At 37.9% G+C, this 17115-nt stretch overlaps 1 protein-coding gene across 2 annotated transcripts; it reads left to right on the top strand.

Moving 5' to 3' along the window:
- The first annotated feature begins 4134 nt into the window (after positions 1-4134).
- Positions 4135-16245, top strand: CCDC28A (coiled-coil domain containing 28A). 2 transcript variants are annotated; one of them, XM_037045645.1, is made up of 6 exons: positions 4135-4286; positions 6535-6722; positions 9913-10076; positions 10792-10946; positions 12724-12746; positions 15678-16245. In XM_037045645.1, the coding sequence occupies exons 2-6, from the start codon at positions 6565-6567 to the stop codon at positions 15730-15732; spliced, it is 555 nt and encodes a 184-aa protein (XP_036901540.1). In that variant the 5' UTR covers positions 4135-4286; positions 6535-6564; the 3' UTR covers positions 15733-16245. The 2 variants fall into 2 exon arrangements, with proteins under 2 accessions (XP_036901540.1, XP_036901541.1); XM_037045646.1 differs by having other exon boundaries at positions 4136-4277; positions 6526-6722.
- Positions 16246-17115: the final 870 nt, after the last annotated feature.

The following is a 17115-nucleotide window of genomic DNA, read 5'->3' as shown; positions in this document are numbered from 1 at the left end:
CCCAGACAGGGGACATGCCTGGGTTGCAGGCCAGTTCACAGCAGGGGACACACCAGAAGAAACCATACATTGATGTTTCTCTCCTTCTCTCCTTCCCTTCCCTTCTAAAGATAAATAAATAAAATCTTAAAAAAAAATAAAAAGGATCACTCAGTCAACAATTTCTCTAACTTTATTAATTCCTTCACCAGACCCCCTTGGTATGAAAGCTGGTGTACCAAAACAGAATAAAGCTCTTGCCTGGGCTTTAGTGATGCCATCTGATTGGCACTGTGACTTGGTCTGTATCTTTGGAAGTCAGGGTTTAAAGAGAGACTGAGCAAATCACTTCATTTTCAGAAATAAAATCAGAGAACTTCATGCTTTCACATATAAACATACATTTGTTGAGCATGTGTGTTGAGTCTTGCTCTATGCAATGTGCTTATAATACAAATCAAATAAAACATAATATCTGCTCTCAAGGAATTCAGAGCTCAATGAAGAAGACACATTTATCAAAGGCCATATAAGAATTTTGTAAATGTCTAAACCTTTGTAAATTTTCAGATCTGTTGTTTACCCTGTTTGTTTTTCCAAAGCAATTAGCAGTAAAATACAATTATAATGGTCTCTACATTTATTTTGGGGACCTTCACTAATCCTTAAGATGTACAGCTTAGAACAGAAAAGAAATCTAGACCAGTGCACTGGCATTCTGTCAGTTCCATGAATATTCCTAGCTCATTTACACTCTAGGGATTTTTTACTACATATTTCCTTCCTGAGCTATGGGAGGAAATTGAGGTGAAGGGACACTTCACAAATGAGGTATAGGCTTCCAAGTTAAAGAAACAAAAACTAAAAACCTCTTCCCTGTAAGAACCACAAAGGACAATTAGGGGATGGCTGTTTCCCAAGCACATCCCCTGACGTAGAGTAGGTATTTGCTTTGGGTTGAGATACTTGCCTTCTCCTTTAGTGCGTCCACTTTGCAAGGGGAAGAACAATGCGTGTTTATAGCTCAACAAACGAGGATGTACAACAGTGGCTTCCAAACCCACTCGTCACCTGAGGGCCTCACAGAAAACCACTCCTGATTCAAATGAAGTTTGAAAAAAATTTTATGACACGGTGCTATTGGAAATTTGGACAATGACTGGGTATTTTATAATACAGAGTGGGGTAAAAGCAGGTTTACAGTGTTTCACATGAAAAATGATACAATAATTAATAAGTAATAATACAAGAATAAATTCTGTGTTTTTGGTATTTATAACCTACTTTTGCCCCATCTTGAACTAAGCTGTTATAACTGTTTTCGGAATAATGGTGGTTTAAATTAACCATTAATTTAAATAATGGTTAAATTTTTATCTCTCAAAGCTCTATACTGAAATATAGATTAAATTATGTTTGGGGTTTGCTTCAATAGACTGCTGGAGAGGGAGAAACGTTGGGGGAGGGGTTTAAGTGAAACAGGATTGACCATTATTCAACAGATAGATTATGGGTACATGGGGGTTCAATATACTATTCTGTCTTCTTTGGTATATGTTTAAAGTTATCCATAAAATATATTAAAAAATACATATTCCTGGGTTTCCACAAGATTCTGCCTTAGCAGGTTGAAAGCCTGTGAATCTAACGTTTGCATCACCATCACTACCAGGAGATTCACACCATTATTCCTCCTTGCCTATCTATGCTATAAAGTATATTAGTGTTGGGGGTGGGGTGTTGGTGATCAAGCTCATACCCTCTAAATATCCTTAGGAAGAAAGTAGCTGATTAATTTACATAAGCTGTGCATTTAACAGTCAATCCAAAGGAGAGATTTTGCAGTTAAAGGAAAATCTAATAAATTTTAAAGAACAAAATTTCTTTCAACAAGGCCTCTAGATTTCAAGTTAAGAAACCACCCTCAAAACTGTGCTTTTTTGACTCTATCTTACGTCAGTACAATCCAGCCACACCAACCCCTTGCTTTCTCAAATGTGCCAAGCTCATTTGTGCCTACCGACCAATGGGTTAGCCACATGTTTTGCCCATGAATGCTCTTCCCCCAGATCATTACATGGCTGGCTCCTGTCTTTGTGTCTTTCATTCATATCTCAACCCCCAAAGCTGCCTTTTCGGGAAGGCCTTCCCTGACACTGCCTCCCCAGTACCCCATTCCTTACAACTGCGCAGGATCTTAAGCTGTTATTGAACTTAGCATTTATCACTACGTGAAACTGTTCCATTTGTTTACTAATTTATTGTTCACATCCTTTATCAAGGATATAAGATCTCTAACTACGGGGTTCTTATCCACCTTGTTTGTGGATGCCCCCTGATCTCCTATGAGAATGTCTGGCCAAAATAGGGACTCAACATAGGAACTCTGAATATTTCACATATGTACATTTTTAAGGTTAGCTTCTTGTGTCCCTACATTATATTGGAGGTCGCAAATTCAAATACCACAGGTATTTGTGCTCACTCATTCACTTTAGTGCTCACTCACTTTCTCCAAGAGGGACTTGGAGAAAACCTAGAGATCACCTGAACTGATCTAAAGGAGGAGGCTGCTCTTCAGCTCGACATCCATTTTTTATGCCTCCCTCCAATTTTAATGGTTAGCAACCAATGTGCAAAAATTAAAGCAGCATGTAAATCACCAGCTTGCAAGCTCTGCTCATAGAGGTAAGACAATTCAGAGATTAGTTAAGAGACAAGATTAGTTTTGAGAAAGGATACTGGGAAGATTGTACCCTACTGGTTTTTTTTTTTTGTAATGTGAAACGTGAAAACGTTTAGTAACCTATCCATCATTATGGGAATTCTCAAATAAGTTGTGGCAAATTTATTTAATAGAATACCATACAGTTAAAACAAATGAAGTCTAGCCATATGTACCAATGTGCATAGGTCTCCAAAACACATTAGAATAATACAAAAAAATATAGCCTTTATGTAAAACTTGAAAAGCCCAAAGTCATTCTCTATATTGTTTATAAACACAGAGTAAAAGTTTAAAAGCCTAGATTAACAAGATGCATATCAAATTGAAGATCTCGGTTGCCTCTCAGAAGGGAGGTAGGTGGCTTCCACTTTATTTGTATCGTTCCATTTGTTTCGTTTAAAAATATAAAACGACAAAACGTAACATTCATTCACTCTGGCGAGTGGGTACATGAAAAAAGTTTACTCTGTTTTTTCTTTCTAAAACATTTCACAATTTTAGAATGTGGGTAATTGAGTTTGTCTTTGTTCTGCCGCCCTGATGCTGATATGACCTCTAGATTCGGTGTCCCGTTTCCTCAGTAGCAAATGCGAGAAAGTCTGTGGTGCTCTCCTTAGTCTCTTCAATCTAAGGGTCTGTGAACCTAAAACCTCCCTCCCCACTCCCAGTCCCACCTGGGAAGGCTATCCAAACTAGGGGATGGAAATGATATCCCCCCAAATTTAGGAACGTTCCATCTCTCTCAATTCTCAATTGTTTCTTCAGGGGCAGGATGTGTATTGGAAGAACTGTCTTGGCAACAGAGACGTGGATTTATCAGCCTGAGTGTTTGTTAATATTCTTTTCTAAAACGGGGATAACACCATTACCTACCTCACCTAAAACACCTACCTCACAAAATTGTAGTGAAATTTAGAGAAAACATATGTTTAGTGCCTGAATAGAATTGCTACTAATAATGGTAGTAATAGGATCGCATTTAGGTTCTAATTAGGCTCAATACCACGGTTTTTCACGCTGCCGTCCAAGTCCAAGTTGGTTTACCTTGACGACTCCCGGAGACGTGACGGAAGCGATCCAGGAAGGGTTGCTAGGGCGACACTCCGGTTCCGCCTCCAGGCTGATCGAACAGCACGCTGGGAATTGTAGTGCATAAAAGCTGACACTAACCGAGGGGGCGGGGCAGCTCCCGAAAAGGGTACTGTATTTCTTATTCCTGCCTCCACCGCCATCTTTTACCCTTCCCTGCTTTTTGGGCCACAGAACCCAAAATGAAAGCCCAGCTATGGATCCTCTTTTCCAAGTCCGCGGAAGGTAAGGCTGAAGATAGGCCAGGTGGAGCACTGAAGTGTCAAGGGCGGAGACCCGCGCAGGACCCGCGGCAGGAAGAGGCGAGGCTCAGGCCGCGGGCAAGAAGGCTCCACCTCCTTACGTCACTTCCGTCAACAGAAGGCGCGGTTCAGGCGAAGTGTCCGGGATGTGACTTGGGCTTAAGCTGCAGCAGTAGCTTCGGCGGCTGCAGCTGCGGCGGTGGCTTCGGGGCATCTGGGAGGACAGTACTGATTCCTTCGTTTATCAGGTAGGAAGTGTAAGCGAAGGCAGCCCTGTCATGGCCTCCTTTAGGCCCCTCCCAGCGCCCGCTCTGGCCAGTGTTGGAATCAGGGCGGTAAAGGGTCGGCAGATTGGCGAAGCACAGTGAGGTGAAGTCCAGAGGGACTCCTCGTGGTCCTGCGTGGAGGCTGTGGGCTCCTGGCTCTCAAAGCCAGTCTGATTAAACTGCGAACCGCCCGGAAGGCCTATTCTAACTGGCTCTTTGCTGCTTGGTGTACGAGAAGGATTTCAGTGTTCTTGTGTCAGAGATGTTACCGTCCCCAAACGGATACGTTTCGAGCCTTTTAGAAACGTATCTTCGTTTAGACCACTGTTGGTTTATTTGCATTGCTTTACTTTGTAAGTTTCATTTTGCTTTTTCGTATGTTAGCATTGAGTTCAAAGGCCAGCATGTTTATATGAATCATCATTTCATACAGACCCTTGCCTCCTTAGAGAACTCACCTACACTGTTTTTCTAAAGTTCCATATCATTTGTTTTGCATGCTGAAACAACCCCCAAATACCTGTTCTGTTATTAAAAGTGTTTCTTTAAAGGAAAAATTGTTAGTCAAGATGTCGGAGGATTTTCACTTAGTATCTGGGATTATTAGGTAGTGGGCGTTTGGACCTTTCCTTGAAAACCTTCTTTGGAGGTGTCGTAGCTCCGGTTTAGACTGTCCAGAGTCACCCTGAGCTCAGTGATTTATAAAAATTCCAGTGCTCAGGCCACTGATTCCAGGTATTGGCAAAACATCCGTTTTCAATACAGTTCTCAATTAATTTAGGAGGGACATCAGTGGGTTTGAATCTTTTTGAACAGTCACAGCATGATTAAATGCAAGTCAACATACAGAAAAGGCCTTAATGCGCCTAAGGTACTTCGTAATCTAATGAGGTAAATCGCCTATACCGCAAATGTCTCATCTTTTGATAACATGAAACAATAAGTTAAGAAGAATTTAATATTATGCGTACATAAAAAGGAAATGTGGGAGGATATTTAAGGTGGATGACTTAGGAAAATAAAGCTGGTTAATATATAAAGTAAGGGGAAAGTCTTAGATAAATAGAAGGTCTTGCACATATTCTATATGGAAGGGTCGACTGTAACTTCATAGTGTAACTTTAAAAAAAGATTTTATTTATTTCTAGAGAGAAGGGAACAGAGGGAGTAAGAGAAGGAGGGAACCATCAATGTGAGGTTGCCTCTCATGTGCCACCTACTAGGGACCTGGCCCGCAAGCCAGGCTTGTGCCATGATTGGGAATGAACCCTTGGTACTTTGGTTTGTAGGTGGCGCTCAATCCACTGAGCCACACCCACCAGTAATGTTTTTGGTATTAGCAAAACTAAACATATATAATAAAGTTTCATGTTTTCATGGAAATAGGTAGATAAAGTGTATCAAAAGTAGTTACAGGCCCTGGCTGATGTGGCTCAGTTGGCTGGGCATTGTCCCACAAAGCAGAAGGTCACCAGTTGGATTCCTGGTCAGGGTACATGTCTGGGTTGTGGCCTGGTGGGGTGCGTGTGAGAGACAACTGATTCATATTTCTCTCATACATTGATTTTTCTCTTCCTCTCTCTCTAAAAATAAAGAAGTACAATATTTATACAAAAGTACTTACAGAAATAAGTTTAATTTTACATAACTTCACTTGTTCAAGGAACTATAATAAGTATTATCCCTAGACAGACACGGAGTTTCTGCTTGGTAGTTGATATAAGGGTTCTAGTCACCAGTTCAAATGCAGATACCTCTGTCGTTCTACATCTGTTTGAATCTGGTTGGTTCTTCTAAGAATATATTTTAGAAGGGAGCTCTATAGGCCACCTGAAGTTTGAGTCAGGCTGGGAATATCACATGGCTGTTTGTGTTTATTTTTTATGTATTGGAAACCTTCAATACTGTAGGGCTTTTGAAGGCAGTGACTTTGTCTTGTTCAGTACCATCTTCCTAATGCTCAGAATAGTGCTGGGCAACTGGATAAGAGTTAACATTTGTGGGATGAGTGAATACAGAAAATGGCAAAAAAAAAAAATTTTGTCTGATAGACAATTCGTCTTAAGGCTTCTGTGTACAAGTAATGTAGATTAAATTTAAGGCATCCTTTAACTATCTCTAACAACCTCTGAAACTCTTGATTTTATTTTATCCTATGAAGTGGGTATCTGTACCTTTTTCATTTTTGTGTGTTATAGCATTGTTGTATAATTTTATTGGTTTTCTTTAGGTCTTTTTCTAAGAAGCTGGTCTTGAAGCAATGGAGGAGCGGAAGGTGAAGAGGAGGAGCCCTAAGTCGTTTAGCGCCCATTCTACTCAGGTTGTTAGTGCCAAAAAAAATGCCATTCCAGTTAGTAAAAGCACAGGGTTTTCCAATCCTGCATCACAGTCAACTTCGCAGCGACCAAAGTTAAAAAGGTGAGTTTTTTCTTTCGTAGTATCACAGCAAAATGCTACTAAAGTAAATACTTAATCCTGTGATTCTTATAACATTTTTTCTCTTGACTTTTAAAGCAGTTCAGACACGTATGTGATTTAGAAAAAAATTTTTAAAGGTTAAAGTATGTGTATAGAGATTAGTGCAAAATGAATGGTGTAAAGGTCCTTACTTTGTCCCATATTAAAATAAACAGATCAAGAAAACTTGTAGACAAAGTTGATGAGCTAGTGAGAAATGGGATAAAGGGTGGATATATATAATTTTTTTAACTAAGATAAATTTTTGTGCTTTGGTGATTTTTATTTTTTGAAGTGTGGTTTCATTGTTTTTGTAGAAATGATGCTTATTTTAAAAATTCAAACACAGGAAGAATTCAGAGCAGAAATTTAAAAAACTAAAATTTCATGTCCTAGAAGTAATCATTAATATTTGGTGAACATCATTTGTCTTCAGACTCTAAAGGAAACAGGGATGGCAAGTTTAAATGTGACACACATTACTGTTGCATAGGTGTGATTATTTTGTAGGTTTAAATATTTAAAAAGCAAGGTAAGATTTTTTAGAGAAAAGCATTTTGTAATCTTAATTCTTTTTCTGTTTATGATTAAATTAACTTACTTCCAATTGCAAGCTCTTCGTGGAGAGTCGGGTAAGGAAGGAATGCTTGTAGCACGTTGTAGCCATTGGGTTTCCACAAGGAAAAGGCGAGCTTCTTGCCTTGACAATGGTCTCACACTCTGAGGACACAAAAGGGACATAGAGACACTGGAAAGGAACATTCCCGTAAGGATTAAATGATAAACAAGAGTTAGGAGGTTTCCTTTGATTAAATTATCAGATTGGAAAGGGGTTTTCATTCTGGCTAAATTTAATTTAGAGTCAGATTTTTAATTTGGTTATGGTTGGAGGAAGAAGAAAGCCAAGAGATTTTAAAGGTAATTACTCCTTTTACTAAATTCTTATAGCAATTTGTTTATACCTCATTGCCATTGTCTACCTTGTACTTCTGTTTTCCTACCCTCCTCTGAAAGGAGGGGGGCTGTATTAATAATCCTTATGTGTCAGACAATACTTAGGGCGGGGCTCTACACCTGGAATAATTCTAGTGACTTTTATTGTCGAAGTACTTTAATATAAAATGAGACAGTGCCTTGGCTGGTGTAGCTCAGTGGATTGAGCACGGGCCTGCAAACCAAAAGATCGCGGTTAAATTCCCCATCATGGCACATGCCTGGGTTGCGGGCCAGTTCCCAGCAGGGGCCAGTTTCCAGCAGGGCGTGCAAGAGAAGCCACCATACATTGATTAAATAAATAAATAAAATGAGACAGTGTGACATGATCAAAAACTCTGAAGTGGAATAAACAGGTTTTATTTTCTTTTTGGATAAAACTTCCAATGTGAGAAAAAAGATATGTACTAAAACCTTATATTCTGCAGTAGTTTATCTCAGACTTTAATGTGAATATGGATCTCTCGGGGATCTTTATAAAATGCAGACTCCAAATTAGTTAGTCTGGGATAGGGCTTCAGATAAGCATTTCTAATTAGCTCTCAGGTGATGTTGATGCTATAGGTCTTAAATGGCATTTTGAGTAGGCAGGTACTAAATGATGATATGTGTGTCTAATATGAATGTAAGATGCAGATCTTGCTTTGTGAAGAGCTGTTGCTGACCTGTCTACAGCCTATATATTCTAAATTGATTTCTTGTTAAAAGTATTAGTTTCTTTCTTGCTACTCTTCCCCGCACCCACCGTATAGCCTATTTATCTTGTCCTTACTGTGGTGAGTGCACTTACGGAAAAGATGTCATCATGCTACATTACAAAGAAATTAATTGAGTACTGAATCTATGTGTATGTCGGGATCTCTAGTACATGTTGGAGTTACACAGATAATATTCAACCCCTTCTTCCTTTTTTGCCTGGCAAACTACTTTTTCTTTAAGGCATCACTCACATACCACCTTTAGGAAGTTTTATGTGGCTACCCCTAGGTTGAGTGAACTGCTCCTTCTCTGTTCCACATCACTCAAGTGTTGAGAGCCTGACACATACTATAATAGATATGTGTAATATGAACTAATCTAGTCTAGAGTTTCTACAAAGGCCTTCTGGAGGAAGTAGCATTCACACTGAGAATTGCAGGATGTGTGGGAGGTAGCCTGACAAAGATGGCCATTAGGAGAAGGACACTAATGCAGAGAATTAGCATGCAGGTAGGTAAGAGAGTGGAATTCTAAAAGGCAGAGATTCAGAAAGTCTAGCGGATAGGTAGACAAGAGAGGATAGGGTTCCTCAAGGATATTTTATGCAGCAGACAGTGCAAAGCTACTGAACGGTTTGAATTAAGTGAATTATATGCTCTGATTTTACTTTTTAAAAAATGGACTTGGATGCTCTGTGGGGAGGCAAGGGGGATCAGAAACAACACACAGAGACAGGAAGACCAGTTAGGAAGGTGCTGGAGTAGTTCGGTCAAGAGAGAGAGCTGTGGCAGTGGAGAAGAGAGAACTACAAAGACTGGAGATATAACTGTGGTTGTTATCTTTTGGACTTCATGACTGCATGTCGGGGCCATAGAAAGGTGGAGGAGTCAAGGTTAGTAACAGGTTTTTAGCACTCCATCATGTGGTGATTAGGAATTGATGTGTCCTTCTTTCTCCTTAGGCTGGGTGCTCTTCCGTGCAATGACTGATGTCATATGCCTCTCTGCACACCCAGTACTGGTGACAGCTACAGAGTAGGCACCACACTGCCTGTTGAATGACCGATTGTTCATGAAACAAATAGGGTGAAGTTTAGAAGGGAAAGGTATATGTACTGAGAAATAAAATATGAAACAGGATAGTAAAAGTACTAATTCTCTTTTTAGTTTTTTTATAGTCCAAAGAATTGGCATATTGTATAAATGAATTAGTCAAGCTTTTTATATACCTTAGTAGTTATATTTTATACATTTCTTTGAGATTTCCACCACCTGTTCTTTTGGTTTCTGGCTTGAATTTACTGGGTTTATTTAATATTGAATTTGTTCTGATTTCTTGGTTTTAAGGAAAGTTCCACTTAATTCATAAATTTTGCTTAGCCTAGAACAGTCTGAAAATAGTCGTCTCCTTTTAAAGACAGTTAAGTGCAATTGATTTTTTAATTGCATCTTACTTGCAGAGTGACAAAAGAGAAGACGAAACCTCAGGGTGGAGAAGGAAAAGGTGCTCAGTCAACTCCAATTCAGCATTCCTTTCTCACTGATGTCTCAGATGTTCAGGAGATGGAGAAGGGGCTTCTCAGTCTTTTGAATGATTTCCACTCTGGAAAACTTCAAGCATTTGGTAAGCAGTAGATGTTTGTATATACCATTTTTCTCTTTGAGATGTTTATATCCTGTTTTCTGCATGTATTTTGCTACTCCTTTTAAAAGTGTCATTTTCTTTTGTTAAAAAAAGAGTCCAGAGGCAGAAAATGCATTCATCTTAGATTTCAGTAATCGATTCAGTTGTACTACTGAGTGTACAGTTGAAATTACTACATTGTGTTTCTCATGCTTCATAACATTCTGCGTGCTTCATGAAATATTCATTTAGTATGAATATTTTCATATATATTTCTTAAAGGAGGAATATGTTGGTTGGGAAAGGATTCGTGGTTAAGTCTTTATGTGACTCTTAATTTTATTGAGATTATTATAAAATATTGGAACACTTGATTCAAATGACAGTTGTCAAATTGGAGGTGATTAGATGCTGCTGTTGCTTCTATAGATGATATTACTATTGAAAAAAGTTATCTTCTTTACCTAAGGAATATTTATTAAAAATCTTTCATATATGATTTGTTTAGTCCCCATGATCATTTCTTGAATTGTTACTGTTTTTTGGTCAGAAATTTAATTTATTATATTTAGAAAATATGCAATCATTAACAAACTAATTTATAAAAGAAGATAATCAATTTCTCTTGTAGCACTGTAGAGTTTAAAAGTATTTCCTCTAGGAAGATAGTTAGGACTGTCTTAATCTTTAGTAATGTTCTGGAATGTTCTCCCAGGAAATGAATGTTCCATTGAACAGATGGAACATGTTAGGGGAATGCAGGAGAAATTAGCTCGTTTGAATCTGGAGCTGTATGGGGAGTTAGAGGAACTTCCTGAGGACAAGAGGAAAACAGCTAGTGACTCCAATCTGGACAGGCTTCTCTCTGATGTGAGTATATAGTTCTTTTCTTTATTCTTTTCTTAATATTTTTATTGACATAAAATTTACTATTGTAACTATTTTAAAGTGTATAGTTCATTGGGTTTTAGTATATTCACAGTTGTGCAGACATCACCACTGTCTAATTTCAGAACGTGGTCGTCACTCCAAACAGAAGTCCTGTAACTCTCAGTTCTCCCCACCAATCCTCTGGCCACCACTGATCTCCCTTCTGTCTCTACGAATTGCCTGTTCTGGACATTTCATATAAGTAGCATCATATAACATGTGGCTTTTTGTTGGGATTCTTTCACTTAGTGTAATGTTTTCAAGTCTCATCCATGTTGTTCTTTATTCTTTTTTTAGAGAAACTGTACTCCAAAGAAATTATACATAAGTTTTCTGAGAATGCTGGCAAATCTTAAAGCGAAACACTAGCTTCTGTACATATATGATAAAAACTTAAGATATAGAAACTAGTTATCAAAAAGTCCTGACATGACTAATACATATTACATTATTTATTCAGGGTGTTACTTATTTTTTAAACACAGAATTATGTTTGTTATTTATAGTAATTTAATACATTTCCATGTATGCCAGCTTGTTAGAGTTGCTGTAGAAGTACTATAGACTGGGTAGCTAAACAACAGAAATTTATCTTCTCACAGTTCTTCAGACTCAGAGTTGGAGGTGAGGTGTTGGCAGGATTGTGTCCTCTGAGGCCTCTCTCCTTGGCTTTTAGATGGCTGTCTTCATGCTCACACGACATTCTCCCTCTGTGCATGGGCACCTGGGTCCAGATTTCCTCCTCTTGTCATGCTAGGTTAGGGCCCATCCTAACGACCTCAGCGTAAGTTAATTACCTCTTTAAAGACCCTGTCTCCAAATGCCCTCGCATACTAAGCTGCTGGGAGATAGAACTCAAACATGAATTCTGAGAGGACAAAATTTAGCCCATAACACCACCTGTAACAGTTATTAGCCCATGTACTGGGAAGTGTTAAATTCGCCCCTTTAAATGTTTTTTTGGAACAAAAATTAATAAAAATTGAATTCCATGTACTTTAGTTTCAGAATAGTTTCCGTGGTTGCCAATGACATTCTGTTGCTTTTCTCTATTTTTTGAGTGAGTGTGAGAGAAGTTATATGCCCATACTTAAAAATTTCAAGCCAATATTTTTTAAGTCTACTGTGTTCAGTGTTGCAACTGTTTCCTTTTCCTAGTTCCTCTTAACAAATAAAGCTTAATTTTAATAAATTTAGGAGAGTAACTGTGGTATGCTGAAAATACACTGAATTTGAAACCAGAAAGCTTTTATTCATTCCAGGGTCTGCATTTGTAACTTTGAGCAATGTAATATTTCTGCAACTCAGATTTTTCCCTCTAGGAGTGAATTCATTCTACCTCATACTGAAAACTGAATGTCACGTAAAATATTTTTGTGATTGTTAAAGGTTTTAAAGTTTTTGATCATTAAAATGGCAATACTTATCTTTTAAAAACTATTATTAGAGATGATTATAATTATGCTTGGTTTTAAGTATACTTATGAAACCCCAGTTTTTATCATCTGGTTTAATTCTCATTGCATAATCTTGTTTAGTAAATGCTAAGTACTTTGTCATTCCTTTGCATAAGTAAATTTTGAAAAGTTTTTTCTTTAATATTGCTTTTCCATATAAAAAAAGCTTAAATAAAAATAATTTATTTAAAAATGGAGTTATGATATTTATTATATTTATCTTATAAAATTAAAATTAAATGTGTTTCTTTATGTTACAGTTAGAAGAACTGAATTCTTCCATGTATCCTTTGCCTACTAACAGCAATGAAAAGCCTATAGCCATGTTTTGGAAAGATGTGATTTTGTATATAGTGGACAGAGACATCTGCTGTTATTTACTGGGGCTGTCTCTCCTCCCCTTTGATTTCCAGATGGAGTTTTGTACTTGTTTTGTTTGTTCTGGCTTGTGCTTTATTTTGTATTGTTTTATAAATTTTTTTTTAATTAACAGTGGAGGATTAGCCTAGTTCTCATATAAATTATTTTGAATCTTAGATTCTGAGGCTCAATGGCAGTTGGTTAACCAGAACTGTGTTTAATTTAATATTATTACATAGAATATTTAAATGCATAAAATTGAAAATTAGACATTCAAGGAATATTTATATAGCTTGTGAAATGGTATTTTCACAATTAAGTGTACAAAGTATATTATCAGATTAGCCAAGGTACATGTAAAATATTCAGGTATTGGCCTTTCAATTTAGAGCAATTATTTCAGGAACTTTTCAAAATGTATTTTTTAACATAATGATAGGCACAATGTAGGGTACACAGAACAATAAGAAATGATCCTACCTATGAAATAATTTCATTTGAGAGGAAAGACATCCCCTCTGAACCAATAATGAGATACTAGAAAAAATACTGCAGAGTTAAGAGATTTAATTTTTGAGATTTGGCTCCATGTTTTGGTAACGTAACCTTGGGAAAACGGCTTAATATCTCAGTGTCCTCTGTGATGTGCATTGATTGCTACACATAGTGAAGTGTATGTGAAATTTTCCAAACCACATTATGTATATGTAATGTATATGTATTTACATATATATAAATTACTGTTATTAATATAACAGCAATTAATTGTTATGTTAATTACTGCTGCTATTGCTGAATTGTACAGTAACAACAAGGAAGAAGTAGGGAGGTATATTCAAATTCAGTATTAATAATTAATAGCTAATCTTTATTGAATACTTACAGTTTGCCAAGTATAACATGAAGGACTTAACACGCATTATCTCACTTGGGCCTACCCTTTGAAGTGGGTGGTGTCATACTCCCCATTTTACAGAAACTTTTGAGAAACCACATAAATTGGGGGGAGATATTAATGTAAGGTATCATTGTCAACGTGATTTAAGAAAGACTTAAATACACGGGTAAGATATGAATTAATTAGGGGGCTTTTCTTAGAAGTAGTTCCTAGTTCTTTGTTCTTTATATTCGTTCCAAGCTTTATATTCTTTCTAGGCTTTTGACACTCATGTATCCCCTGTCCCCTGAGTTTTTGGTAAACGCTTAGACTCACTCGTCTCACCACTTTCCTCGTTTCACCCACCACAGTCACACGAGGCAGAACACGAGAGCACGTGCTTTGGGTTGCTTGGCCAGCTGTTCTGCCTTGAGCAAAGTCTGGCCACCCTAGTTTCCTCATCTGTAATAAATGTTCTCTCTGTACTCATGCTTTCCCCTCCTAATTCCCTCTCTGTCATCAGTGCCTCAGTTATTTCCACCACCAATATTATTTTAAAATCCCTCTATGTCCATACCAGATATTGCTAATTAATATGGCACTTTTTGCCATTGAGCCTGGACATGGACATGAAATTATATGCCACCTTGTAACTACAGTAAGTTGTCAGTCATCATTCGTTCTGCCTTTTGTTCTTCTCTAATCCTCTACCCTTCTCACCTGACCCCATAACCTTTTAAATATCTACTCCAGCCCTACAGCTGCATGGTCCAATATGGCAGCCACTAGCCCTGTAGCCGCTAAGCACATGAAATGTGGCTTCTCTGGATTATGAAATGCTCTAAGTGTAATATGCACCCTTGATTTCAGAGATTTAGTATGAAAAAAAGGCTGTGAAGTATCTCACTATCTTTATAATGACATGTCGAAATAATTTTTGATACATTAGTGTCAATAAAATACATTTAAAAATTACACCTGCAGTTTGCATTATATTTCTATTGGACAGTGCTGCTGTAGACTTCGGATGTTGCCACTAAATCATCCTTAAAACATGACTTTCATGCCATTCCTATTCCTTACCGAGTTGTTTTTCTCACCATGCCGAACTTTCTAAAGGCTCTCACTAATTTGATCACCACCCGTACATCCTATTTTATTTTTCAGTCCCACCAAGTTGGTTCTCTGATGTCCAAGAGCACATCATGTTCATGTTTACCATGCTTTCCCTTCAGGTTGTACTTGCTGCCTGGAGTTACTCTGGCCTCTCCCTTCTCTCCATCAAATAACATCGAAGCTGACCACTTCTGTAAAGCATTTTGTTTGTACCTGAGACTAGCATTCTGGGTTTTTTTCATTATCTGTTGATTTTTATAGGTGAAATCTCAACCTTACAACTGGACAAGAATGTCTTTGATGGCAGGGCTCATGTGTGTACATGTTGCAGCCTCTCCCTACATACATTGCGCTCATTTAGTTCTCCATGTAGCAGGTAGCAGGTGGATCATATAGATGAGAAGGGAAAATAAAAGGCAGTGATGATGAGAAGGGACTAATATGTGCAGGGATTCCACCTATTTCCGAATAAATCAGAGGATAGAGGAGAGGTTTCAGAGCTCTGAAGATTTTATTTTTGACTTCTACAAGGATTGTTTTCTCAAGGATAATAAAGTGGTATTCTCAAGTGAATTTTTAACACAGCAATTTTTGTATGAAAATCATTCTAACTGCATTAAAAGTACAGTCTTGAGTCAGTGACTTTTTTCTGAAAGTCTTCAAATCCTTGTCATGGTTATAATTACTTCACTACATTTAAAAATTGTCTTACCACTACTGTTTCTCAGTAGCAACATAGGTACTTTCCCTTTAAATATATATATATTAATGCCTTGATCTCTTATCCCCTGAGTGTAATATCCAGAAGTTTAAAAGATGTACTTATTATAGAATGAAAATCTTCTTAACTGATGAATTCAGACAAAAACTCCATTTGGCAGATACACAAGATATTCCAAATACTTCGACCAGCTAAAATGAATGCAGTTGCTTTCTTGTGGTTTGAAGAAAAGCAGCTTTCTTTATTTTTCCAGCTGAATCCAGTAGCAGAATCATCTTCCACAATAAGGAACTAAAGCAATTACAGTGCAAGTGCGATGATTGTTTTCACATACCGCTTTTAGTAAATTTGACTTTCTGTAATTCACCTAACTGGGGGCCTTGGCCTTGCCAAAGGCCTATTCAGGAAATGTGATGCAGAGATTGTGCTGCTATGCTTACTATTGTTGCCTTCTGGGGTTATACTTGAAATGTGTCGTGCTAAATGTCGTGCACAGGGCTGAAGGATTTAGTACCCGTGAGCTCCCCACACTTACTCGTGCTGATCCTAAGTTGATGATGTGCAGGGTTTTTGTGGCAGCCCGGCTTCAGTTCACAGCAGACAATCGGTACACACGGTGGTGTGTTTTCCAGTGGCCAGTGATAACAAAATGTTAAATGAGTATTTGTGAAATTTGCTGTTTTTAATAAAGTGATTGTTTTAAATTTGTCTCTATTGTTTGTTTTGAAGAAACCTGTAGTCTTCAATCTGGGAATACGAGTTCTATTCTCAAGTGTAAACTGTGCTCATGTCAGGCGAGGCTCTGTAACTTTTTTGCACACGCCACAGCTTGTGCACACTTACCTGCAGATGTAATGAAGAGAGCACAGGCTTTAAAGTCAGACCTGCATCTGAATCCGCATTCTGCTCCTTGGCTTTGTGTTCATGCACATTTACTCAGTTTACCTGAGTTTAATTTTTGTTTTCATCTAGAAAAAGAGGTTAATGACCAACTTGTAGTGACTGTTATGGGGAAGTAAAAGAGTGTGAACCAAGATGCTAAGGCACAACTGTTGACCCAAGTAATGTCCAACAAACAGTAGCTTTCTCTCCCCTTACAAATCACGTGATTGAAATATCCACATACGATAGAATTTACCATTGCCAAGTGTACAATTCAGTAGTTCTTAGTATATTCAGAGGGTTGTGCAGCTAACAGCATAATCTGATTCAGCAGCCCCCAAAAGAAGCCTATTAGCAGTCACTCCCTACCTTTCTAACTCCCCCTCCACTTGGTAACAAGTACTCTACTTTCTGTCTCTATGAATTTACCTGTTCTGAACATCTTCTACAACTGCAATCATATTGTACAATACACAGTCTTTTGTGACTAGTTTCTCTTAGCATGATGCTTTCAGAATTCATTCACGTAGTGTGTATCAGTGCTTCATCTTTTTTCACAGCCGAATCGTGTTCCAGTGTATGGATGTACCACATTTTTTTTTACCAATTCACATGCTCCGTTGCCCTCGCCAGTGAGGAGAGACCCCCATGCTTCTGCCCGCTTGTTTCCAAGCACCTACTTGGGGACGGGGAGAG

This window comes from Sturnira hondurensis, unplaced genomic scaffold (assembly GCF_014824575.4).
Source record: "Sturnira hondurensis isolate 20B ecotype Veracruz unplaced genomic scaffold, ASM1482457v3 Scaffold0004474, whole genome shotgun sequence".
Classification (NCBI taxonomy): domain Eukaryota; kingdom Metazoa; phylum Chordata; class Mammalia; order Chiroptera; family Phyllostomidae; genus Sturnira; species Sturnira hondurensis.
The sequence above is the reverse complement of the archived record's forward strand: the minus strand, read 5'-3'. Positions and strand labels throughout refer to the sequence as shown.